At 33.3% G+C, this 27831-nt stretch overlaps 1 protein-coding gene across 1 annotated transcript; it reads left to right on the top strand.

Annotated features, from left to right (window-relative positions):
• LOC124368865 (acidic fibroblast growth factor intracellular-binding protein) lies at positions 1-27090 on the top strand. Its single transcript, XM_046826327.1, has 8 exons — positions 1-278; positions 8159-8357; positions 10895-11014; positions 12180-12287; positions 16259-16486; positions 21411-21539; positions 23695-23820; positions 24895-27090. The coding sequence occupies exons 1-8, from the start codon at positions 194-196 to the stop codon at positions 24971-24973; spliced, it is 1074 nt and encodes a 357-aa protein (XP_046682283.1). The 5' UTR covers positions 1-193; the 3' UTR covers positions 24974-27090.
• The last annotated feature ends 741 nt before the right edge of the window (positions 27091-27831 follow it).

Here is a 27831-nt window from a genome sequence, read left to right on the forward strand (position 1 = left end):
TCTTTTGATCCTGTGCGATTGCATTACAATACTGATTGATGTACCGCCTTGTTGGGGTTTGTTTTTGAGCTGTGTTGTGAATGGCTAGGTTAGGTGAAAGGAACATAAAAGTTTTCAAGTATTTGAATTCATCTAAACGCTTTGTAGCGTCAGTTTAGTGCAGTATTTTAAATTTAGCTCATATACTGTTGAAATGATTGCTGAAGTGGACGTTTTTATAAGTAATTATACTCTTGTAGATCCAGAAGTTTACCAGTTATGGGTGGATGGATGTTCATGTGAGTATAATTCATCAGTATAGACATCACGAGTTAACTAACCCTTTTAGTGAAAGAAATAAAATCAAATCCATGTTGAAAAGTGCCAAGTTATTTTTTGTGTGACTATGCAAAAAGTGCCAGAGGGTTTTGGACGAAAACGCAAGTTTTTGGAAAAAATTACATAACATTTTTTTATCATAAAAAGCTCCTTTTTACTTCTTTTTAAAGGTAGCCTAAATGAATCACTTTAAACAGCAACATTTCCATGGAAACAAAACAAAAATCAAGTTTGAGGCGAAATAACTATAATAAAAAAAAATAATTTTGAAATTTCAGTACTTTCATGATCAATAGAATTTAAGAACAACCCAAAATCATGTGTAACCTAACCTTATATTGTACCATACAATTTTTATAAATAGTTTAATTGCTAGAGATTATTTTTAATAAAACGCAAGATTTCAGAAAAGAATTCACTTAACATTTATTTTTCATCATTAAAAGCTCCTTTTTAATTCGTTTGAAAGGTAAATGAATTGTCCATCATATAATTTGAAAAAAAAAAAATGTAAAATTAAAAATTTAGACAGTGACTTTTCTATAGAAACAAAATTAAAATTCAGTTTAAGGTAAAATAACTAATATAAGAAATATTTATTTTTTAATTTTAATATTTGTATGATAAAGAGCATTTAAAAACACCCTAAAACCATGTGTATGTAATAACCTAATATTGTACAATAAACATAATTATGAAAATTATTCAAGCGCTAGAGGTTTGTTTTGTTAATAATTACAGGGTTTTTGGAAAATATTCAATTAAAGTTTATTTTTCACCATACATTTTTTAATTCTTTTTTAAACTTCAATACTTTAATGACAAAATCCATTTAAAACAATGCAAAACCATGTGTAATATAACAGTACTAAAACGAAACCCAAAATATAAACATAGCCTAACCTTATTCAGGTAATTTTCAAACAAACTCTTCAACACTGTCTTCATGGACACTCGGAAATGACTGCCATCGCTTTTTTTTATTAATTTTAATATCTAATATAAATCAGAAACATTTTAAATTAATAAAAACACACAATTATTAACCCAAAAAACGCTCCACTACTCATCGTCTCGTTGCTAGATCCCTGGCACTCAAAGGGTTAAAGGACCCTAGGTGATAGATTTGTCAGTAATAATGAAATATTACAGTTTTAATATCCAATAAAAGATTGATTTGAAATGCTGCTGTAACATCTAAATATACAAACCGATAGGCTTGTGCTATGCCCAAATATAATTTTAAGGTTCTAAATGTAGAATCTAACTTAGACTACCACTTCACTCAAGATTTTGTGCGATATTTAAGGTTTAACCTAGAATAGCTATACCTATATCTAAAAGCTTTTCAAAATATTCTTATCACATGCAAGTAAAAACTAACAGGTAAATAAATGTATCCTAACAAAATATTTAATTCTTTTTAAGGAAGGTACTGATAGATTGATTTATACTGTGGAAACAAAGATTTTATTTTCTATTTTTCTGTTGTCTGTCTGTCATTCCACATGTTTCATGGCTAGTATTACTGTATTGTTAAAGAATTAAACCTTAGAAAATCAACGACACTGTGAGGGTTGAAAAATGGCAGTCGACCACTGGTTTATTTCTTTTTCAAGAATTTTTTAAAATATCTGTAGGGCTTTTCGCACCTTGGTTACTTCCTGTTGTTTTTATTATTTTATGTTATAAACATTTTCAACTGCTGTCGGAAAAAACATCATTTGTGTGTGTTTTGTTGTCACGTTTTACGTTTCTGTTGTCAAACCTTACGTTTATGTTGTCCATTTTTTTTATAATAAATTGACAGTCTTGACCTTGTAAAAAATGTATAAATAAAAAACTGTTAGGTTGATACCATAAAGGTGGAAATGTTAAAAACCAGGAAAATGAGGAATTTAATGAAAAAAATTATTTCCAATAGAATTTACATCATTTAGAGGCAGATTTGACAACTTTTCCAATATAGGTAATTCTAAGCAATATATGGGTCAACCTCGATTTTTCTCATATTACAATATAATGTTCCAATAGTCAATTAGAAAAGGAAATGACTAGAATTTCTTGCCGGAAAGCAGTTATAGGGAGCAGACAACTCATATTACAATATAATGTTCCAATAGTCAATTAGAAAAGTAAATGACTAGAATTTCTTGCTGGAAAGCAGTTATAGGGAGCAGGCAACCGCGAGAATTACCTATTAGTGATCAGGGGCACTGACGTGATCTGGGCTTCAAATTTGGAACTACTCGAGTTAATTTTTTTCTAAAAGAGCAAGCAGCGCGAAGCGCTGCGCAGCGGGCAAGCATCGTGCGTGATCTTCGTATATACTGAATTGATTCAGGCCAAAGGAATGACACAGATTCCTTTACCAGATTTTTACGGAGATTTTGTATTGGGCGGATTATATTGGTTTACTTTGCTTTCCAGCATGTAATTATGTGTTTAAAATTGTTTTACATGCATTACCTACATTATATTGTAATATGTAATAACAATTTATCAGAAATTTTTTAATAAAAAAAGGATCACGCACGATGCCTGCCCGCTGCGCAGCGCTTCGCGCTGCTTGCTCTTTTAGAAAAATAATTAACTCGAGTAGTTCCAAATTTGAAGCCCAGATCACGTCAGTGCCCCTGATCACTAATAGGTAACTCTAAGCAATATATGACCGTCTGGCGGTTGCCTGCTCCCTATAACCGCTTTCCGGCAAGAAATTCTAGTCATTTCCTTTTCTAATTGACTATTGGAACATTATATTGTAATATGAGAAAAATCGAGGTTGACCCATATATTGCTTAGAATTACCCCAATATATTTTACATTGATTCAAAGCAGATTTGATGTTTCCAATATATTTAACATTAATTTGAATCATATTTGACTAATTTTCCAACTCATTCAACATTGATTTGAAGTCTCCTGAAGAACATTTGACAGTTCCAATAGATTTGTCGTTGATTCAAAGCAGATTTCCCAATAATTGCAATAGATTTTACATTGCTTAGAAGCTGATTTGACAACATTTCCAAAGATTTTTTCAGTTTTTAATAAAAATAATTGCTGGTAAAAAATTAAAGTGTTTCACAAAAAAATATTCAAGAAAACAATATTCGTATTAATGAATCATTGATTCGAAGATTTGCTAACAGTTCCAATGGATTTTACATTGATCCTAAGCAGATTTTACATTGATTCCAAGCAGACTCTTCAAAGATTCACCAATCATATTTAGATTTATTGTGTTTTAGATGGTACTTAAGATAGAGATAGGGGGTTATTTGAATAGAATTGATACAGCATTTATTCAGGATTTTTTATGTATATAAGTAGAAAGGTATATATAGGGTGTAAATGAAGTCCTGATACGCCTGGATATATTCCAAATGAATTAAAATCTATGTAAATCTTCACTATACCTATTGAAATACTTTTTTAAACTTTTTTGGAGAGTAAATATATTTCCCTCCCCCTTTTTCAAATAGGGGTATAGGGGAGTCACTCTAAATTTTTAAATTGCAACCCCTATCTTGTGACGTGTAATTTGAAAGGTAAATTAAAAAGAAACACAATGACATAAACAAAACATCTCTATGACGATCCTAGCAAAATGTATGGGCAAACAACCCCTTACATCTAAAGGGTGTATATAATGTCCTGATACACCTGGATATATTCCAAATGGTGGTAACTCCATTTAAAAATTTGTTTTAACAAAAATATATGCCCTATAGGTAAAAATGAGGAGTGTTATGGCAAATGCCTCCAGTTTTTCATCATGTGGAATTTTTACTTGAATTGGATGTTTTTAACCCTTCAGAACAACAAACATTTTTGTAGTTTTTTGTTTGACTTTTGAAGTATTAATTTTTTTGAAGGGTATACTGAAGAACATGAAGGTAAAAATTGGGAAAATACAAACGTATTGTAAATACATTATAAGTACGATTTAAATATGTATACATATAATGTTTTTATCATAACGTTCTCAATACAATTGTCTTGAATATAACATTATTTAATCAATTTTGATTGGCTACAAAATTCACTTTACTTTCTTGGTTTGATTTTTGTTGTTGTTTACCATTAGTTTACTATATGAACAAAAATAATTCTACTTTCAGAAACAATATTTTTCAGTTTCTTACCTTATTTTCTATAAGAGTACAAAGTTTGATGTTGATTTGTTGGAAAATAAGGATAAAAAACACCAAGGTCCAGTCAGTATCAGCTTCTTTGAAATGGGTAGAATATAGAGTACTCCATTTAGACAATTCTCTCTTTGCGACAGCAAATATACATACACTTTTATTTAATAGTTCTTTACTGTATGTATGTCACTATTTTACATACAAACAAACTACTAAGTATACAATACATGGTCTTGACACAAATAGCACGAGAGAGCGATTGGTTATGATTACAGAAAAATAGGTATGATAGCTGTATCTCTTTTTTACTAGTTTTTCAATTTTTATAATTACAATTATTTTATTTTTGTATTTTGGGCTGTATGGCTGCAACTGTGGCTGGGGGGATCCCTGGGAACGAAAGAGCTGATGCCCTGGCCAACCGGGGCTCAGCATCAATTATGACGGGCCCTCAACCGTTTTGCGGTGTTCCAAGGTGTGAATCCTTTAGGGCTGTCTCGAAATACGTTCGTGCAGAGCATGAGAGAAGGTGAAGGTTGCATCCGGGATTGAAAATGGCCAGAATGGTATTACAGTGGCGTTCCTCCAGAGTGGCGTCGGACCCTTCTTCTCTCATTAAATAGATCAATGTCTTCTTGGGTTATTGGTCTTATCACGGGGCATGGTCACCTGAGGAAGCATCTTTACAGAATCGGCATCCTTCAGGTAGAATGTCTGATGAGCAGATTGAAACTGCTGAGCACCTGCTCTTTGACTGCCCTTCAATAGCAAGGGAGCGGTATGCCATCTTTGGTAGTTTGGACAAGGGTGGTGAATTTCCCCAGGAGGACCTGATAGGTTGCTTTCGGCTGTTTGTAGAACTGGTAGGCCTCATGGTGTGTTTCCAGGGTTTGCAAAAAGCCCTTGAGGCTTAAGTGCATGGCAGTAGGCCGCCCCAAGGGAAAAAAAATGGCTGCAACTATATACAAACACAATATGTTATTGTATAGACACAATATTTCATGCAACTGCAGCGAGAGGCTAATCGTGGCACTAATAAGCAACCAAAGTGCTCTGTATACTCTGTAGAGAGTTACTTAACGTCCCCCATCACTCATATTTCAACCCAAGTCAAGACTGCCAGTCCATGGCATTCTTTGGTTGATAGCCCAACACATTTTATGTACTGTTATAGGTGGAAGTAAATTAATCTAGTATATTCTGAATAATTTATATTAAAGTTAAATATGGAACAATCAAATGTTCAAAAAATGTTTAAGTAGATTTAATCAATAAACAAAATTATTGTATGATGATATGTCTTCATTGCCGTTTACTTAGCAACGCACAATAAAGTATGTTCCCATCTGCACTAACTTGTTACCACGAATACAGTGACATAAGCTTTTTTTTTTAAGAACCTTTGCGCTGCTTCTGGAGTGATAGGATATTCAGGATGGGTAAGGTTAGGGAGTAGGGGCCACCTCCTATCGAGATCCATGAGGAAGAATTAGGGCACTACATCTCAAAGTCATCCCGGAAGAAGGGGAGGCCAGCTCTGAACCAGCCTCTCCAGTCAAAGTAGGCAGGGGGTGGCATACCCTTGTTGAGGTTAACAAGAACCTCTGAGGTAAGGGAACAAACCCCACCAACTCCAACAGTCATCTTCCACAGTAGACTAGACCTGTCGAATTGCCCATGAACCCCAGAATCTCAACATTTGCGGTTAGTAATGTGCCGCTACTGGACATCCATAAGGTTGCCCAGATTGAAGTGGCACATCGGTTTTTGGTGTTTTAGGTTCAACTGGTAGGTATAAACCAGCCAGAAGTGATCCCTGCTGGGTGTGACATAAGCTTAATTATATTTACTTTTCACTTGATGTGAGTGGTAGTCTTTTTTAGGAATACCTCAGATCAGGTTTCCGTTGCGATGTAAATTTGACACATGCAAGGTATATTAAGCAAGCAGGCAACGCGTGGTGCCAGATTTAAATAACAATCTAATCGTATTTTCCAGCTTTTGTTATATTTATACTAAGATTATGACAATAAAAAGAAAGAGGGTTCTCACTGAACTACTGAATGTGTGAATGTAAATACAATTTGGATATAACTTCCAAGTATCACAGTTTTACAAATGAGTCTGCGTGTCATGGCAAGCTTGCTACTAAACCGTTTAGAAGTATATTAGTCATGTTCGTTCTGGTCTTAGAGTTACGTGGAAGTAGCTATTGCAGATTCATCACTTCATTGATAGTTTTGTTAGTATTTTGAGTTTTGAAAACTGAAAATACATGAAATGTATAGTACTGATGTATTGTGCATCAGTGCTATCTCCTTGGCTCTACTGTTTCATAAATGATAAATTGGTTGATAAACAAACCATATCACATGTTTTAAAATCTCTATCTTATCAATGTTGTACTGTATATATATGAACTGAGTGGTGTAAATAAGCCTCAGCATTAGCAAATTGTTTCCCTCCAACGATATTTACAACCACGAGAACAGGAAGAAATCAGCTGGTGTCTGTTGAGGCGAGTAGGGTGGATGTTCTAGCATGGTAACATTGTTCCTGGCTATATAATTACGTACTATCAAAGACAGGTGTGCAGGAACATTGTCATGAAGCAAAGACCAATTGTTTTCTGCTCGTTTTTAGGGTGTTTCCTCCTGATGGCATCTCTTAAGTGCCTAAAGACAGCACACATTGAAGTTCTCAGCGAATAGCCAACAATACTAAAACTGAATAAACGGCAGCTCTCAATGTGGGTCATGTCTTGTCACAGTAAATCTGCTCTAAATCAGTTATTTGTTAATCAATTTAAATAATTTTGGTGTCATTAGATTTGTGATAAAATCCTCTAAAAACTGTTTGTCTTGTAATTATTGAGGAAGATTGCTGGTTTTTAAGATATTCAAAGTTTAAAAGTTTTAATAGCCGCCATTTTGAAAATACTAACGATAATTTCATATATTTTTTCAGTAATTGGCCTTGTTATCATTAACATTCAAGCAAAATTTGGTATAATTTAATTTATTAGTTTTTATCATATTTTTGTATAAAAAACACAGACCGACAGATGGGAAACTAAGCAATGAACAATAGACAATAGACAAATTCTTTGTTTACAAATGATGAAGAAATGCAATGGCGTCAAATATTATATGGTTAGTTTTTATTGAGAGTATTGCTCTTCTCTTTTCCAGTTCAGGAACAATGCAATGCAATGTGATTGTTAAGCATTGGAGACTAATGTTCATATGGTGAAATGTGTTTTGTCTTGACCGGAGCAATAACATGCATGCCTTTGTCCAGGGAGTGACAGAAGCACCCAACCTAGGTATTACATAACCGGAACAATGGGAAAATGAAGTGTATAACTTGTAGTGTTATGTTGTTTGTATGGGATACCCTATATATTAGTCAAAAATTAATTTGTAGATAACCGTTGTTGTCTTTAGTAAAATATGAAACTTAAAACAGTGTACATGGTGGCTTTTAGATCTACTACTGTATCTTTTAAATTTGAAATTTCAAGAAAAAACGTTAAAGTTTTGAGTTTTTAGTTACACTTGTTTCCTACTCGATAGTAAGGAGATTTAAGAAAGTTGAATCCTTTTAGGGATTCATAGATATAATTGTGAAAATATTGATCGAACTACAAGTTTTCAAGGTCACTGACAGTTAACTGATTTATATTTCAGCACTGGAGGCTGTAACCGCTCTGCAGCAACAGAGTGTGAGAGAGAAGTCGACTACGGCAGTAGAGTTGATAGCGTCAGACGTGCTGGATCACTACAGAACCTACAGCTTGTTGGAGAGACTGCTTCACAACCCTCCAAAACTCGCAGAGCAGCTCGCTTTCCAGATTGAACCTCAGACCAGACAGCTTTTAATTGAGAAGTTTGTTCTAATTGAATCATAGTAAAATACAGCCTAACTTGAACTCTTTTAGGAGAAGCAAACTATTTATAGCCGGCAAAGTACGTTGTCCAAGAAGACTATGTGTATTCCGCAGTAGCCTTGCAAAAAAGGACAGCAGGCTATCTGTGGCCCATTTTTTGTATTTTTGTTAATGAGTCACAAAACACTGTAGAATCATTATTCTCTATGCTAGCTAAGGTATCTCCTATTACATTTCTTCAAATATTTTATGCAGTCATGTTGGCAACATAAGTCATCTACATATTTTACACGTCACGTAACAGCTGTTGCATCATATCACTCCAGCTGTGTCATCATACAAGCGATTGTTTTGTGTTTTTGTCCTTATTTTTCAGCCAATTGACATCAAATTTTGTACTGTTATTTAAAATAAAATAAGAAACTAAAATATGGTACTTTCCATTGCGAAATTATTTTTTTTCTCATAGTAAACTAACGGTGAACCAAAAAGTATTCAAACAAAGAAAGCAAAGTACAATTTTCTTTTGTCCAACAAATTATTATTTAATAATCTTATATTGTAGACAATTTTATATTATGAATAATAGAATAAACAAAAATTAAATGTATATATTTTATAATACTTTACTTATAATAAATTTACTAAATGTTTGGATTTTCCCTATTTTCATCACCTTCTTCAATAAACCCTTCAGAATAAAGTAGTCACTGTAAAAGTATGTACCAGAAAAAATTACAAAAATTGTTGTCGTCGTGAAAGGGCTTAAGTTTACTATCTTCATAAATAAAGCTATGTTTATACAGTATTGTTTTGTTGCCAAAACATCTTAAGGCAAGTTGTGGTTTCTCTTGTAAAATTCAATTATTATGTAACACGGGTGGATTTAATGTAGTGTAGTGTTGGAACACAGACTGAATTTGTTAAACTTGAGCATATCTATCTAGTATGCTAATAGATAACCTAACACAATTTTTTCCTTCACATTTTTACAATAAAATGTCACTATACAAAATTGAAGCTCAGATTCGATTTTACCTTTTGATGAAATTAAAATAATCTGTCAATAGTTAAGTACCAAAGTACTTAAATAAAAATGTATTGTTTTATTATACTTCTCTGGCTGGAAGTAGACAGATTCCAAACACACCTCTAAGTTTAACATTTAGACAGAATATGGAGTCTGTTACAGCTAGTGATACATTTTTACGTAACCCTTACACTCTCACGTCTGTAAGAAACTCACAGTAAACCACATTTGAGTCTAACGGTAATCAAACTTGGGAAACTCTAGGAATAGAGGGGTATCCAGAATTTCATTTTTCTATCTGTGTCCATTGAAGGTTGAGCAGGATCCATCCAAGTTTTTAACTTAATTAATTTCAATAAGCTGCCATTTTGTACTGGGCTGAGATAGAAAGCTCTAGTTTCCACTGTTTTTCTTTTACCAAAACCTTTCAAATGAGGTGTCACTTAATGGGTCTTTACATTTAAAATTTGTTAACCTCCCCCCCCCATTCTCATTTAGGGGAAATGGGCAAACTTGTAATAGTGACTAGAAAGCTTTTTTCTATTTCCTAGAAAAGTGTCCCGAGTTCCATACCTCCATCTTTATCATCAAAAACTAACAGAGTGTATCCATAATTTTAACTCACATTGTATAGACTACACATAATACATCTATAAACTATTACCAAGATATTTATGCAGAGTAAGTTTATAGAGATTTTACACTGTTTATTTTAACAACATAAATAGACATGATTTATAGAATCTGGGATTTGTTCTTTTCTTCACGTTCCATAAACTTATAATAAAGTTAAATATATGGAAAAGTTATAATTCAAGATAAGTTGTGCTGGAAACCAATGTCCAGTGGGAGAGGTTTGTGTCCAACTTATCACCCGGTAACGGCGGTAACCTAACACCAAGATTAGATGATACGGCAACTAAATCACTATTGTACAGCACAACCATTTTCACACAAAAGGTTCAAATGTAAAGAGCACTAAATAAAATTATAACGGAATATTTTAGCCATAAGGTGTACAAATATTAAAGAAACGCATATTTAAATTAAAAATATTATCTAGGTTATTGTGTATATATTGTAAATAACTCACTCATTAAGATTAGGTGATGGGTTTAATATTTGATTAAATGTTTTGCCACACTTATTGCAGTTTTGTTACTTTGTAACTTGGTAAAAACTTGATATTTTTCACATGAGTGGCAGTTATGTCCTTGGTTTGAGCTTTTATTTATTTTTTTTAAAGCTCTAGACTTTCCTCAATAAAGAAATTACTTCTTCAGTGAATCAAACATAACAGTTTGTGTGTTGTCAGTTTCTTTGAGCTTTTCACTATTATTCCTTGGATATTCCGTAAAAACATCAACTTACCGTAAGTGATCATATCTGCTGTAGATCATTACTCACCATAGGTTTGATTTTCGTTTCTTAATAATTATTTATATATTTGAAAACTAATGATGTTTTAGAGTATATTTCACTTATAAAGCTGTGTGGTGCTCACAGGTACTATGAATTTGACAACACAGTTATACGAGAGTTGTTGGGGAAAAAGCTAACATCGAGACATAGAAAGGATCTTGATGAAGTCAGCGAAAAAACTGGTGTTTCGCTTAAATCTTGCAGGTAATTGCATTTCAAATTATAATACTGTGAAAGTTACTTAAGTTTCTCTCTCTATCTCACTTCCTGGTTGGTTTTGGTATTTACACTATTAGTCCAGAAGTATTGTACTGTTACTCAGTACTCAAGAAAACAGGAGGAGAAAACATAAATTCAATTTTATTTATTTGTTTGCTTATCAATTGTGAAAACCTAACTACAAATTGTTGCATCATATAAACAAAGCTAAAGCGAAAATAACACGCAAAGCGCAATAACGTCCCTAACTGCATACATTTAATGTAGGATTTAATATTTAATAATGTAATACTAATATTATTGTTTAAAATTGAATTAATACTAACATAGCGAGGAAATAAATTTGGGGAGCTCCAGACAACTGATATTTTTCCTTAGTGGACAGAGAGTAAGGCCCCATTTTGTTCCTTAAAAAGTTGTTGACCCGTTTCTTTGTTGAGAACAATCTTTCAGCAGTACATGTCAGTAATACTGAATTATTTAAAAAATAATAATCATTTACTAAAAAAGTAATTGAGAAAAAATTGAAAATTTTGGGGGTTGTCCGGACCCCTTGGACCCTCTTGCTGGCTACGGTCAGTAAGACCATGAACTGATTATTGAAGCATTAAAAAATTTGGTATCTGAGGATATATTTGTGTTCATGACTATATTTAGTCTTAAAAATTTGTCACTTCCCTTCCAGGATGGTGATGACCTTTTGAGTCTGAGAATGTAAACATATTTGAAACGATTTTATTCTGATATTCATTTGACTGTGGTGGACAGTTAGGAGAGGGCCTATAGCAAGACCTATACAGCTGCTTCAACTGATTCATTGATACACTAAATTTAGTTTCCTCATCAACAGATTGTCATGATAGGAAATCAAGAAAAAAATTTGTTTTATCCTTATTACAACACATCCCCATAAAGCTTATTGTAAGCTTCAGGAAGGTGAAGTGATCTTACAAGAAACACTTGACTAGTTGACTAGAGTAAATAGCGTTGGAAGTGGCAAGTGTTTCTGACCTGAAGATCAACAGAGCATGAGAGGTTTGTAGATAGTCGTATTCTATAATTATTATCTTATCTAATTATGTAGTATAAGGCACTTTAAAAATGTAAAACACACCTATTTAAATATTTTAAAGCAGTAATTTGTTTGCAGGAGACAGTTTGACAATGTGAAGAGAGTATTTAAGACTGTGGAAGAGTTGCAGGGCTCTGTTGTCACCAACATTAAAAACCTCTTTCTCTTACCTGATGAACTTGCAAGGTAATGCTTAATAGTATGGAAACCTAATAGCATATCTAAAGCACTGTTATTGCCAATGCCTCAAGTCTAGAGGGGGCACTGAGTCCTTCAATACAAAAAGAGTCTAAATGTGTTTGAATTGAAATAAGCCAACATTTTCTTGTCATAGTGAACTCATTAGTAGTGTAAGGCTTCATTTCTTAAAAGCTATGTACAACAGTTTCATCCTCTCTTGGTTTCTTGGCAGTTATCATTGAGGAAGACAAATTTCAAGAAAATCTCCAAAGCCATAAAGCTGGATTTCAGAAACATTTCAATAACTGACCATATTTTATAGAACAGTTCCATATTAATTTATTAATTCAAATCAAATATTTACATAAATTTGTATCTGCAGATTAGCAAACACATATTTGTAATTATACACACACATATATGAAATATTTTTAGTTGCTTTTTGTAGTTAAATAATTTAAGTAACTCAGCTTGTTTCTATTCTGCTTGTATTACTGTACAAGAAAATGCAAAATATATCAATCAAAATAATTTTTAGTTACTAAACAATGTATATGTTAAAACTTCCTTTAGAATATCTTCATGGGTGACAATAGTCATTTGATACCGTACAATAGAAATTGGAACTTACTGTTTTCTATCAAAGATGGTATTGTTTTTCTAAGATTTAATACTGTAATATTAAATAGGAAATAAATATATAGGTAATCCTTGGAACCTATTTAATGTCATTGTTACATTTTGAGATTCTTAGTTTAGAGTTTGCTTTTGATGATGGAAGGATTGTAGAGGAAACAGGATTTTTCTGAATATTTGCCATCTTTCAGTGATACAAGAAATCAGTAACACTCGTGAACAGTGTCCATAAAATGTTGTGAATTTTGTGGATTTCCATGTGAGATGGTTGTCAAGGGACAGTTTGAACCTGATTCTTGAATGTAACATAATTTAACTCTTAATGAACTAGGTATCAATTTGCATAATTTTATGTCTAGTGCTGCTATCTAGGAGTAATAAGCTATGTGAAACGTTTTGTCGATCTCATCATTGACATTGATTTAGCCGTTTTTTATCAAAATTCCTTCCAACTTCTTGCCGCTACTGCTTTACTGACATATTGTTTTTGTTGTTTTTACAGTTCTTTGTACAATAATAATAATGTTCTTTATTGCAGGAAGTAATTAACAATAATTGTATTGCAATTGTCATATAAAAATACAAGTCCTAATCTAATAACTAACACAATTTCAATTATAAGGAAAAATAATAGATAAATATAAAATTATACACTTTGGGTACATGACACCTGTCGCCGGTTCCTCGATTGTGGCCGAATTTTCTTGGATATCACAAGGGGAATTAGAAAAATGATTTTTTAAATGTTACTGAAGACTATCCCAGCGGCCCATCGCAAACTGGTCAACAGAGTAAAATGCCCTAGAGACAGGAAGTGTTTTAATCGAGATTTAAATTGTTTGTGGTTATTGACGCGTTTGATATCTTCAGGGAGTCTATTGATTAATCTTACACCAACTTGAGATGGCAAGTATTCAAAAATAGTAGTTCTATGCTGTGCCATACGAAAGTTGTCCCGGCCTCTAGTTCCGTATTGGTGTATGTCGCTACTCTGAGGTGAGACACACTTGAATCGGCAGTATAGCACGACGTCCAGAATATAGAGGCTAGGCAAAGTCAGTAATCCAAGCTCCACAAAGGCCACTTTACACGACTCTCTTTGATTTAATTTGTAAATGATTCTGACAGCTTTCTTTTGCATTTGAAACACTATTAAATTTGTATCTAGAACAGCCACCCCACAATCTCAGACCATAAGCTAAATGTCTTCAGAATGTCCAATGAACAGAATTTTTCCAAATTGTATAAGACATAAATGCCTGAAGCAACCTACAGACACTATCAATGTGATCATTCCATGTCAGCCCTCGATCAAGGTGCATTCCAAGAAACTTGGTGGATTCTTCTTCTTCTATTATGGTTTCCTCCACCAATACAATTGGTCGGATTTCGTTTTCATGTTGCTGAAAACATAAATTGATCATGATTTTTTTGAACAATTTGGAAAGGAACCATCCCAGTATTCAGCAACTGTCTATCCATTCTCAGCTATGATTCATCTGATCAAATCTGATCTTAATTAACCAGTCCATGTAGTGATCCTCAATAGAGACAATTTAAGCTGCATAGTCATAAAGTTTAATGCATTTTGAAAAATTATGTGTTTTAGTTAAATTTGTATCCCTATAGAATTATTTTCACAACATTTTGTTCTATTTAGAAGTTCTATGAACACCTTGTTGTAGTGTTCATAATTTTTTATTTATGAACTATTCTTTATTTATAAACTATTCTCTATTTATATTTTATTTATAAACTTCTTTATTTGTATTTTATTTATACATTAATTATATTTTGTTCGTTATTTATATTTTGTTCATTCATTATTTTTTATTTTATTAACATTTACTAATTTGTCTTTTTTTATCTATCCATGTTATACTTTTTTTAGGTATCATTGGATCAAAACAGTAAATTTTGTCTCTTTGTTGGTATGCCAAAATTGTAGACAAACAAGGACTCGAGTGAGAGGTATGAATATTTTACAGTTATAAAATGGAATTTCACACTATTAAAAAGCATGTGCCCTCAGATTGCAAGGATATAAAAATTTAAAATGGTTAAAGAGATTACTTTTAAGTTTTTACTTGTGCACATATTTTTATATTTCATTTAAATTACTTCCATTCATGGGCTTAATATTTGTGAGTTAAGTGTGGTAATGGTTGTATTAAAATTAATGCAAAGAATACAGACTAAAAACGCTTCACGCTCAAGCTGTCGATAACAACAGAATGTTAAAAAGATTTTCAGTTTAAATTGTTTTGGCCTTTTAACAACTAAAGACTTTGAAAGAAACACAATAATATATTAAAATATATCAATACTGAGTATTTGAAAGGTCTCTTTTAGTATAGCGTAGTTTTGACAAATTCATACTGTAGGTACAAATTGGGTAGTTTTTCGCTTTTTGAATTGAACTATTTAGTTTACTATTTCAGTATACTATGCTAATGTCCAGTATTGTTTTACAAGTGATTTCAATCAAAAATTCCAAAAAATCCAAATTGAAAATGTTTAAAGTAAATCCTCTAACTGACACTTTTAATAAAGGAATTTAATTATTATTGTTTTAGTTTAGTGGTATAAATTACCATGAGTAAAGTTTCTGTAACTTATATTGTATTTTATATATTAAATCATTGTTGCAAATACTTATCTAAAAAATAGGAACAAAAATTAAAAAAAATCATATTTGATGTTACATGTATTTCTTTTATTACAAACTGCTTTAAATCAGTATTTAAAATGTTATCACTACCAAATTTAATACCACTTATTTCTTTACAAAAAACATAAGAAAGGGCATTTTAAAGTGTTCTGTATTGACATTAGTTTTGCATTATATTTAAATTGTAATTATTATTGTATACTGTATTCGATTTAATTTCTTTCTTGGAAAGATCCAACATTTTACAAGTGGCAAATTTACTACCAAGATAATTAACCGAAAATTAATTGCTTTACTCATTTTGATTTATATTTTTTATTACTCTTCCTTATACAAATCTTCAAAAGTCAATCTTTACTCATAATATTTATAAAATAATGTTTTCCCAAAAAAATTCTACAATAATACTTTTATCCACTTAGACCACATTGAAAACTTAGTTTATTTATGAATCTTTAAAATTAATATGCCTTAACTTTTTTTAAGTTTTGTGTGGTAGTTATTGTTTGACCAATTTCAACACTTTAATGGCTAAAATTCATTAAGAAATTGTAATCATTGTTCTTTTTCATTTTTAACAATATATTTTGAATAACTCACCAAATAATTTCACCAACAACATATAAGGTTAGAATAATGTTGGTAATATTCTACACATTTATAATTTCAGGCGATACGGTGCAGTCGTGTTCATTGCTTGCATGCGCTTTGAAACTGGTAAGCGGAAATTACAGTATCTGTCATTCCCTGATTTCTACTACTGCGCACTGGCCATAATGACACACTGGACATACGCAGAGAGCAGCCCCGACTTCGATGACACGGATCTGGACCGTGAGTTCCTGCTGGACCTCAGAGAACTCAGAGTTCTCCTTGATAAGGAAAAGGAGCACAAACAGTAGGTGATATTTTCAACACAGAGTAGCCTAGTTTTAATTTTAAAACTCCTGTTTTTCTTTTCAAACTGTGTCCCCAGAAGTGAGTCATTTTGAGAAAGTGCTCTTTTTCTGTTACACTCTTTTTCACTTAGCTCTAAAACTTTATATTTAAAAGTTTTCAGACTTGTAGAGACTTAATTAAATCTAAAATTAAATGTTAAATCTCAGAAAATGTTGAAAATGCATACGAGGTATGGCTATTAAATAACGGGACTGACGCTGCAGTGGAACGAGTGCGCATGCGCCAACCAACAATGACCAACAGCTGTGTAGTTTGAGACTTCCTCTTCAGAATGCAGTTAGTCTCGTTTCTGTAAACAACATCATTGTGTCATAACCTTCATTTATGTAAGTGTTGTTATTTTGTTTTGCCGGAAAAATGGTTAGCGTAATAATAGAGCAACGAATTGTTATTAAATTTCACGTTAAACTTGGAAAAACCGCTACCGAAACCTATAATTTACTAAAAGAAGTGTATGTCAGTGAATTTTTATCGCGGACTCGTGTTTTTGAATGGTTTAAGCGTTTTCAAGATGGTCGACAAGACGTGGAAGATGATTCGCGGCCAGGTCGTCCTTCAACATCAAAAACGGAAGACAATGTCGAAAAAGTTGCTAATTTGATTCGGTCTGACCGACGATTAAGCATTCGTGCAGTTGCTGAATCTGTAGGCATTGATAAAGAATGTGTACGGCAAATTTTACATGACAATTTGAATATGCGAAAAGTGTGTGCAAAAATGGTACCAAAAATTCTTACGATTGATCAACAAGCAGCTAATTCTTCTTAGTAATAAATTTAAAGATAGTGAATTGAGAATGTTGATTGAGATTGTCTTTTCTTTCAGCTATTACAAAGGTTAGGAAATCGAAACATGTAGCAGTAGCATAAGAAGCCTTCTTTAACCCTTCAACGCGTTTTGCCGTACTAGGTACGTCATGACACTTTTACTTGAGATCGCGTTTTGCCGTACTGAGTACGTCATGGAGTAGTCGGTTATTTTTGTAGCTGTAACAGACGACTATCGAATGTTTTCAATGAAAAATGTATACCAATCGAAAGGAGAAGATTCAAACTTTCGATTAATTGAATCGATATCTCGAAAAAATCGATCTTTAGAAAAAATATCTGAGAAATCAGCTGCATTCAAGACGACGTCATTGCCGTGCAGCCGATCGTTTGTCAGCTTACGTTTGTTCCTTTGTTGTTGTTTACAGTCATTGTTAGTGTGATGGTTATGTTCAACTGACATATTTTTGTGTGTTTTACGTTCCTTTGTTTAGTTATTATTATTAGTTTTACAAGCTAACTATATTGTTTTGAAGAAGGAAATCCCGTTTTGACAGGAACAATTTGTTGTGTTTTATAAACATGAGTTGGGGATGGTTTGTAGGTTAGCTAGCTTTTAGGGAAATTAACCTAAAGTAGGTTAATTTGGCTAATTTTAAACACTAACAACATAGAAGTATAATAAAATAATTATAAACTTGGGTAATTTGCTTATATTATTTATAAAACACAAAATCTCTAAAAAACCGCCAGAAAAATCAACACAGGAGGGAGTATGACCATGAAAAAAAATAACGCGTTGAAGGGTTAAATTGATTGCTTCTGCTATAGTGAAGGCCTTCTTAATTTTAGCCCATAAGAACAATGTTAAACCTCAAATTACTTATGCCCTTATTTTTGGTCGTGGAATCATGGGAGTAGTCTCATTCAGGCTTGCATATGTAAAATGATATTTGAAATAAACTTTAAGGCTAGATTAGTTCAACTAAGCAGTTGGCCAAACTGATCTAAGTTGCAAGAACAGAACGATATATTTCAGTCTGTTTACATTAACCCTTTTAACCCCAGCCATTATATCAAGTGATGTGCCAGAAATCCCAAGCCATTATTAGACAAAATGTAAGGGTTTTGTAAAAATTCATAACTCAGCTATTTTTTAAGATAGCAAGCTAACTCTTTTTTTTTTACTTAATAAATGTAGTTTACAGAAATATACAAATACAAGAAATATTTTGAAAATTATACGAGGGCTATTCGGAAAGTTGATTACGTTTTGCGCTGTGGCCGCTAGGGGCGGGACTAGCGCGGCCATCTTGGTTTCAGGACGTCCCACCGCTCAGTGGCTATCCAGCCGTGCTAGCGGGAAGTTCGTGTTGTAACGCATCTAGTCACAGTGTCTGTTTGAAATGTCTGCCGCAATTGAAAATCCCGCCAACTGTGAGATGCGCGCAGTAATTAGGTTTTTGACTGCCAAAAACTGTAAGCCTATAGAAATCTATCGGCAGTTGTGTGAAGTTTATGGGAACAACATTATCATTGAAGGTGGAGTGCGACAATGGGTCATTAAGTTTAAAAATGGCCGAACAAATGTTCATGACGAAGAGCGAAGTGGAAGACCCAGCATAGTGACTGACGAACTTGTTGAGAAAGTGGACACAAAGGTCCGAGAAAATCGACGGCTAACCATAACGAAACTCTCACTTAGTTTCCCTCAAATTTCACGAACTTTGTTATACAAAATCGTCAATGATAAGCTTGGCTTCCACAAGTTTTGTGCAAGATGGGTACCGAAAATCCTGACCGACATCCACAAAAACCAGCGCATGGCTGCAGCGTTAACAATTTTGGATGCTTACAACAAAGAGGGTGAATCACTACTCGATCGCATCGTTACTGGCGATGAAACATGGGTGAAACATGTTAACTGCGAGACCAAATTGCAGTCAATGGAGTGGGGACACACAAGTTCCCCTCACAAACCAAGAAAATGTTTGCAAACGATGTCGGCAAGAAAGGTTATGGCGACCGTTTTTTGGGACAAGAAAGGTGTAATTCTTGTTGATCTCCTGGAACAAGGCACTACAATCAACTCAGAAAGGTATTGCCAAACGTTAAACAACCTCAGAAGAGCGATCCAAAACAAGCGTAGGGGGAAGTTGAGCTCGAAAATTCTGTTGATTCACGATAACGCTCGACCTCACACGGCAAATCGCACATGTGAAGTTCTCGAATCATTCCAGTGGGAGTTGTTTCCTCCATATCTCCATCCACCATACAGCCCGGATCTTGCACCAAGTGACTACCACTTGTTCCCAACAATGAAGAAGTGGCTGGCAACGCAGCGCTTTGACGACGATGCAGAGCTGCAGCAAGAAGTGACAAACTGCTTGAAGACACAGGCGGCAGAATTTTATGAGGAAGGCATTGTCAAGCTCATCCATCGATATGATAAGTGCCTAAATTTCAATGGCGACTATATTTAAAAGTAGTATTTAAGTGTGGCTTTCAAATGTATATAATAAAAATTTTGTCCTATACTTTGTTAATTTTTAATTCCAAAACGTAATCTACTTTCCGAATAGCCCTCGTATTTTTTAAATACATATATATATATATTAATAAAAAATTTAAGTTTGAGGATGGAAAACATATAGCCAAAAAATATTTGACACAAAAATACCAATTTATTTTATGTTAAATTTAATCCTTGATCTAAGGAAACAAAAATTATAGACCTACCTTATTTAAAAGTGGAGGAACTTCCATTTGTGTAAAGACCTGTCATTTTTTTGCCATTTCTGGCTAAGTCAATGTAATATGAGCTTTGAAATTCACAGTACTTAAAATAAACATTACGTGAGACTTGGATTGATTTCTTTTACTCATTTTCAAATCAAACAAATAAACTAAACTTTAACTGCTCTACATTACATTGTTTAACTGTGAACAAAACGGAATATTCACAACCTCGTGAAATACAGCTGTCTGCAACAAGTGTGAGCAGTTAGTCGAGCTGAATTGCTCAGTCGCAGATTGACAAAAAATGAAGTCAAAGCTTTACAAACTAATATATTTCGATGCAACACATCTTTGTGCACAAGTGTGTGGAATTTCAAAGCATTTGGTAAAATATGTGACCAGTAAAATAATAAAACGTGTACGTCTGCACTATACGGATGTCAGGAGTTGACGCCATTTTTACGACGTCTGTATTAATACGGACGTCAGTGTTAAAAAGGTTAATACCAGACCTAATTTCTCAAGGGTAAGTCCCACTGTGAGATTTCTTCAAGAGAATCTTTGACTAGTAGGACTGCCGATTGCCTCCTGGACCAGCTTTTGCCTGAGAACACGCTTCTGCGGTCTTCGTAAGCGAGCAGTACAGGGATAGAGGAGATCCAAACAGGATACCAGAAAGGTTAACTTATTCGACAGTGCTCTAAAAGACAGTGAAGGATTTACTATTACCCTTGTGAGATGCTATTAGTTCCCAGATGATACCGTCACAATGTATTGAGTAATGTCTGGGGCATTTGTCATCACTGGTCATTTCAATGCTGGAGCCAATGAGTGGGGAATGCCTCAAACAGACACCTGGGGACAGCTACTATTGTAGATGTCTGTCAGATTTGGGTTCATTATCCTGGAAACAACTGAGATTTGCTGATTCCATTCCGGATGTCACTCTAGTCAAAGAATTTGGTTCAGAGAACCAGTGGTCAGATTGTGATAGTGGACTGTTATAATGGCAGTGATCAAGAGAATATATCACCTTCCGGCTTGATGAGGAATATAGGTTCCACATAATTTTGGTGGTAATCAATTCCAGTGGAATGTGGCAAAACTGACTGAGTATCTGTCTGTGAATGTTCATCATATGACACACTTTTTAAACAAGGTACAGTTGAGCTTGGGCAAACAGTGTTCATAAAAGTTTGCCTTGAATTTCCAACCGTGAAACTTATTGTTACCGCTTTTAGAGTTAAGGAGATGGTGAGTGTTCCTTTTTTAGTTGTTTATCGCCCTAACCAATTATTTGGGATAAACGTACTACATATTTAGGCAATAATAACAATAGTCTAAATCTTTTGACAGTTTGGTGTGCATCCGGCTGAAACCTCAGCTGCTGGAGCGTTCGTATCAGGAACTTGAAGGAAACTTCCGATCTTACTCCCGAGCTCTCATTGGCCTTGCGTGCAACCTTCACAGATCTCGGGAACTGAGGTACTGTGGTCGCCATTCACACAAAATATATGCCAGTTTGTTTCTTAAAAACCTTTTTAAAAATTATGAAATGAAATTAGAAATTTCTTATTTGTGCATGTTAAATTAGGACCACATCACTCATAGATATCTCAGTTCTCTTTTGAGACCGAGAGGATTATGTACAACACAAGTACAGTGTGGGAACTATTGTAATGTAATTCTATGACAGGCTGACCACTACATCCTTGACGTAAACATCGGTGCAGCCATTTAAAAAATCATTACAATTAAACTATATTTGTAGATCTTATCACAGATCTTACAAATAAAAAAAGTTTACTTATACCCTGTAATTATTTCTGTTTTTAAAGCTGACTTTAAGTACTCTTAGTTTTCACACTTAGTCATTTATTTACCAGTTACAAACTTCTCTTGAGACTGGAAGGTTGTCTTGAAACAACACAAGTACTGTGTTGAAAATACTGTAATATTTCTTATAATTAACTTGCAATAACACTACCATAGGCTGCTTGCCTTTTTACATTAAAGAAATAAAAACGCCTCTAACATCACTTTCACCAGTTTTTGTCCAAGTGGAGTATTCCTTCTTTGGTTCAGTTTCTTCAATTTTCTTCATTAATGATGTCAGTTAAGTCTTTCGACGTATTCAATCTCATTATTTTTCATTCAGGTGATAACATTTTTGTGGAAATACACAAGTCAATACAATGAGTGTTCAAAACCTTGTGAATAATGGTGAGAACACACGTTTGTGAAATTCCGTTCATAGGCAATAGCACTGATCGTTGATCATTTGTCAGTGAGCACAATATCTTGAACATGATCAACTTTCACATCTGTGGTGGAAGTGGAGGGGCACCCTATTCGATGTTTGTGTGAACCATGATGAAAATACTTCTCACTCGAATACTGCGGTTTTTACATTGAATCTTCACTGTTTGCTTTCTTCAGTAACTGAAGATGGTCTTAGATGGAGATTTTGCATGCAAAACGAAAACTGTAGATATTTGCACAACACTCTATATGTGACATTTCAAAATCTGACAAATAAACACAGCATAATTAAAGAAACTACCAGCAGGTTCGCTATCATCAGCTGTTGTGATAGTGGAAGTTTATTGCCACATGTTGACTGTTTATAATTTTTTGTGTACGGTTAACCTTACACATGGTTAACCTAACCTGTATGGTTAAGCCTTAAGGTTTTATTTGACATCCAACGAAGAGGATTCCAACCCTAGAAATGTAGTGTTTTTACTTTTTGCAATATTAAGGATTTCTGAAAACCTGATATCTTTTAAAATTATCCATTGTCAATAATATATTTTACACCTTTGTGAATTTCTTTCCTTTGAAAATCAGCAGGCTTAACTTGAAAACTATATCTTAGGATCCACTGATTGAATAAAAAACAGGTACACATATTTTACACATAATTAGAAATTTTTTATTTCATTTCAATCTTTCACAACTAGTAGAGAATATTCTAGTTTTTAATTCACCTTGGGGTTGCAGAGTCAATGTGGGAAGCATTGTTGCAAATTCACTTTTTATAGACACTGTTATCACTTTATAACTGTTGACACTGTATTGAGTACTGTATTAAATATCCATGAAAACTGTTATTCTGCTGAAGGGAAATGAGGGAGGGACTTATCAGGTTTAAGGTTTGGAGGATTTCTTGATTTTGTTACCCATTGGTATGCTAGTTCCCATCTTCTTAACTGTGAGGGATTTTCAGACTATCTTTTCTCCATCCCTTATATTTTGTTTACAAGAATTTTCAATTTTGACTTACCGTAAAATTTATATATTTTGTTAACTACTATATATCAGTGTTCTCTAGTCCATTATGAACAAAATATACCATATATAAGTGGGTTAACAAATAATTCTGATAAAAGAACACTAAGCAAGTCACCCAAAAACAGCCTGTCGGTTAGAGAAAAATGACGTGCCAGTTCTAGGGTTAATGGATATCGTTACTGAAATCAAGATTTAAAATCATATGGCTAGTAAGTCATATGACAATTTTATTAGTCATTTGTAATATTTGACTCGTTTGGGTTAAACAGATTTTAAGATTATGTGTATGAAGTACGAGTATCAACAGTCAACATTCAATGTGTTTGTGATGTGATTGTTGTTCCAGGGGTTTGTTCATAGACTTACTGGAGAGATGTGTTGAGCCTTGGCGTCAGGTTTCATGGTCGCAGACAGATCTGCGGAACTTCCTCACTGCTTACTACCAGTGTGCTCTGGAAATGGACATTTTAAGGTTTGATATTTTATTCCAAGTATGTGTATAACTTTAACCTTTTTAGGACCAGGCAGCGGTTTACTGTCTATGAAATAGTTTTTGAAGTACTAAAATCTGCCCTCCTGTTACAAAACGTATCTGAAAAGTAACTACTGTATTGAGGCATCGATGATTCTCGATACCATGGCTCTCACTGGATTCCGATGTATATATTTTATTGAAAATAACTAAAGTTAATAGAAGTGCTTGAAATATGCTTAGAAAGTCACGATCTCACAATATCACGACTAATGATATGTCGAAGCTGAATCTTGAATTCTTCGAATCTTCAAATAAGCTGGATTGAACTTGCGGATGAAAGCTGATTGGCAATATCAATCGCTAAATCGATGGTAATGATTTGTCGTACTTTGTGTATGAAAGAAGATAGATGGATCAAATAATTATAAAGTTTAATAATAATATTTTTTCACATTTTGTTTTCCATATTTATTTTCACACATCGCCGTGAGTCTGATGCATCTATTCACAACATCTACTGATCAGCAGTATGCAAATTACAGATTACCAAAACACGTTTTTGTCTTATATTGGGTATGAAAACACATAGATAGATAGCTAAATTTTAAAAATATCATAATGTCGTAAATGATTAGTAGCATGCAGTTCCTGTTTCCTATGTCTATCCATGACCGTACATCGCAGCGTATCTACGTGACCGTCGTCTGTTAGGCGATAAGCAATCAGATGTTCACTAATTTTGGTTTATCTTGTAATCGGAGCAGTTGCATAAATGTCTTCTACAAGAATATATGTCATTTATGGCTTTAAATCGTTTACCACGGCCAAGAGTGGTTCGAAGTTTTTGACTAGCTGTGTCTCTCTACTGGCCAGATTTGTTTTAATCGCAATCAAACAAAATTATTTAACGTATTATATTTTTATTTGCATATAACAGGAATCAAGACCACAACTTTGGTATCGATGTCGGAATGGGAATAGAATTATTTGATCTGCTCATCCCTACTTTAACTGAAATTATTGATACACAATCCAGGCAAAATATGAAATTGAAAATTGATTCTGTTCCAGGGAAGCAGAAGTAAAGTTGGCATGGGAACGATTCATGAATGTTGTGACAAAATGTCTTCTGAGGATGTATCACTCCTAGCTATCATCTGCCTCTGCAACGTCAGGTTTTGTGCCGACAAGGAGACTTTCATTGAGAAATAATGGGAAAAAACAATTGGAATTTCAAATCAGAAATGAACAAACTTAAGTGAATTGTTGGACATTACGAATTTGTTCATTGCTTGTGTATAAGCTCTGGATCTCTATTTAAAATCATGTTCAGAATTAGAACATATCTAAATTTCAGGCTAAAATTAAGATATTTTGCTTCACAAATGATGATCACCTGAAACCGCAACCCAAATCTTGTATTGCCCTGATATATACAGAATCTCAGATGTCTTTGAATCTTACTTAATTTTAACACTTTCACTGCCGTCTCATAATTGTGACAACTTTCTTGCACTGCCGTCCGTTTTAATGATTTTTAAATAAATATGTTTTAATCAATTATAAGAAGACCACTGGACTTTAAAGCTGAGTTCTTCCTCTTTCCACAAAAATGCTCATGCATAAATATTATCAAACAGAAAGTCTTATTTTTTAACTTAAAAATATAATGTTTTTTGTAAAAAAAAATAAAAAGTTGAGCAAAAAACATCACCATGTAGGCTACCTATTCTATGACATAAATATATTTCTCATTGTTTTCTGCGTTCAGCAATGTCATTACTGTCACTATAACTACACATATGTACAATTAAAATCCACTTATGTTTCAAACATTAAAAAAAAAGTTTTTTAGTGTGGAGGCCTAACCATCATCAAAATCTTCATCAGAAACTGAAAATAAACAATAAATTGTAAAATTCTGTAATAAGCCAATTATTTATAAAACAAGAATACAAGTTTTTATTACTATTTTGGTTACATTTGTTATTTGAGTGAAAAAAAACAATGTCCACAAGTCTATCGGTAGTAAAATCAGGATCATTATCCGTGTCATCTTGGAATAAATCGTCACTTTCTAGCACTTAATTGTCTTCAATAATCACAATAGTCACGATCCATTGTATTTACTCACAAAACAATCGTTGTAAACTAAAGTGATAGCAAGCAAAACAATAACAATGCAAACGGCGAATTAGCAGAACGACAGCAAACGGCCGACGGGACGTGACGAGTTCGTAAACAAACCACTTTTTTCCGATATTCCAGATGACTGCCAACAACATTTCATAGATCACAATCAATAGAGTAAGAAATAAAAACATATGGAAATAGCGAATGATTATCAGTACCGAAGCCAAAATACGTTTAAATCACTGTAAAAGTCGGCGTCGTCAAAAGACGTTGGCAGTGAAAGTGTTAAGAGTTTTGACCCTATTGATGATTTTCTTGAGTACTTAAGACTGATTGCAAAAATTCCTTGTAGAATTAATTCGCACAGTATTAACAGCAAATTATAGTTTGTGTCAAATTCTATCGCAGTACATATTTTAAAATCTGTATACTACTTTAATTTCCTACTTTTATCAACTCGTGTTTGACACAGACACAGGTTTCAGGTGAGTTTCTCTCAATCCTCTGCAGTATGTACAGATATAATGAGGGATATAATTTTTGATAAAAAATCTGGAGTTTCCTCCTATTTCTCTTTAGTAGTAACCCTCAGTATGGTGAACCGAGCCTTGTGTATATTGTCAAGTCTGGTGTTGTAACCAAAAGCAATCTATAGACTTTATCATTTTTATTCTATGTATATATTGAAATACTCACAATTAGTTGTTAATGATAAGACTTCCAAATATGGTAATGTAAATGACGGGTTAGGAAAATAACTATATAAAATACTCTATTGCAATATCGCTTGTTACATATACAATGAATCGTAGTAATAGTATTGAAGACTAATAATGCATGCTGTTATTATTTATTTATGTTTAACTTTCCTATTACTAATTTTAATGCATGGTGTATGATATCAGTTTATGTTTATTTTTGTTACACATGTTTTAAATGTTAATAATCAATACTGTATTTATCGTATTTAAGAATGATTTTGATGGATGTAATAATTTTTAGTGTTAAAGATTAATTGTATTTTAGTTGTAATTTTAAGTAATTAGTTATTAAGATCATCGATTTAATTGAATTGCAGCTCATTAATTTTGTTAAAAGTATCAAGTTAAAATATCATTACATGTTTGAAAGAAATATTGATGATTTCTTGATATGACAGTGGTATGGAAAGTAATAATATTGAGTAGAAAAGTAACTGCACCTAAAAGTTGTTTTTAAAGGTTCATCAGGCGCAGGCTCTCTGCAAGTGTCAGTAAGTCGATTATTTTCTAGGTTTTCTTGGCATCAAATCGGTTTGGGTGTTTTTACAGGTCCAATAAACGTCTAAGTGTACCGTGTTACCATGCATCTAATAGGATTCAACCCATTAACCACTTATCATGGTACCATCTCGTAATAGCCAATACAGTACCAAAAACACGTATTACGAAACAGTACCGTGGTGCAGACACACGTAATTAAATATATTTTTTAAACATTATTATGTGCTCAAATAATAATATTTATGTATTAAAATTAAAAGAACGTGTACAGTACATAAAAATAAGCATTAACCCAAAAAAATAATGTGAATCAAAGTATAATACCATATTTTTGGACTTTTTCTAACCAGTTGTGTAATTGAATAGATGGTAATGTTGTATTTCGGTAAAACGATAAATTGGTGTCTTATTTTTTTTAAACTTTGTTTTTTATTTTTGGACGTGACACATGTTTCTGCAGTATAATCAATGGTTTGAGTAAACAAACAACGTATTAGTTGACGTCCTTTCTGTTTTATTGTTATTACAATGGTGAAGTTTTAATTTTGCGAACATGACAGAGCCTTCTAATGAGTTTGATCGTGTCTCCTTAAAAATGAGATATTCTATGTTT

Source organism: Homalodisca vitripennis, chromosome X (assembly GCF_021130785.1).
Source record: "Homalodisca vitripennis isolate AUS2020 chromosome X, UT_GWSS_2.1, whole genome shotgun sequence".
Classification (NCBI taxonomy): Eukaryota; Metazoa; Arthropoda; class Insecta; order Hemiptera; family Cicadellidae; genus Homalodisca; species Homalodisca vitripennis.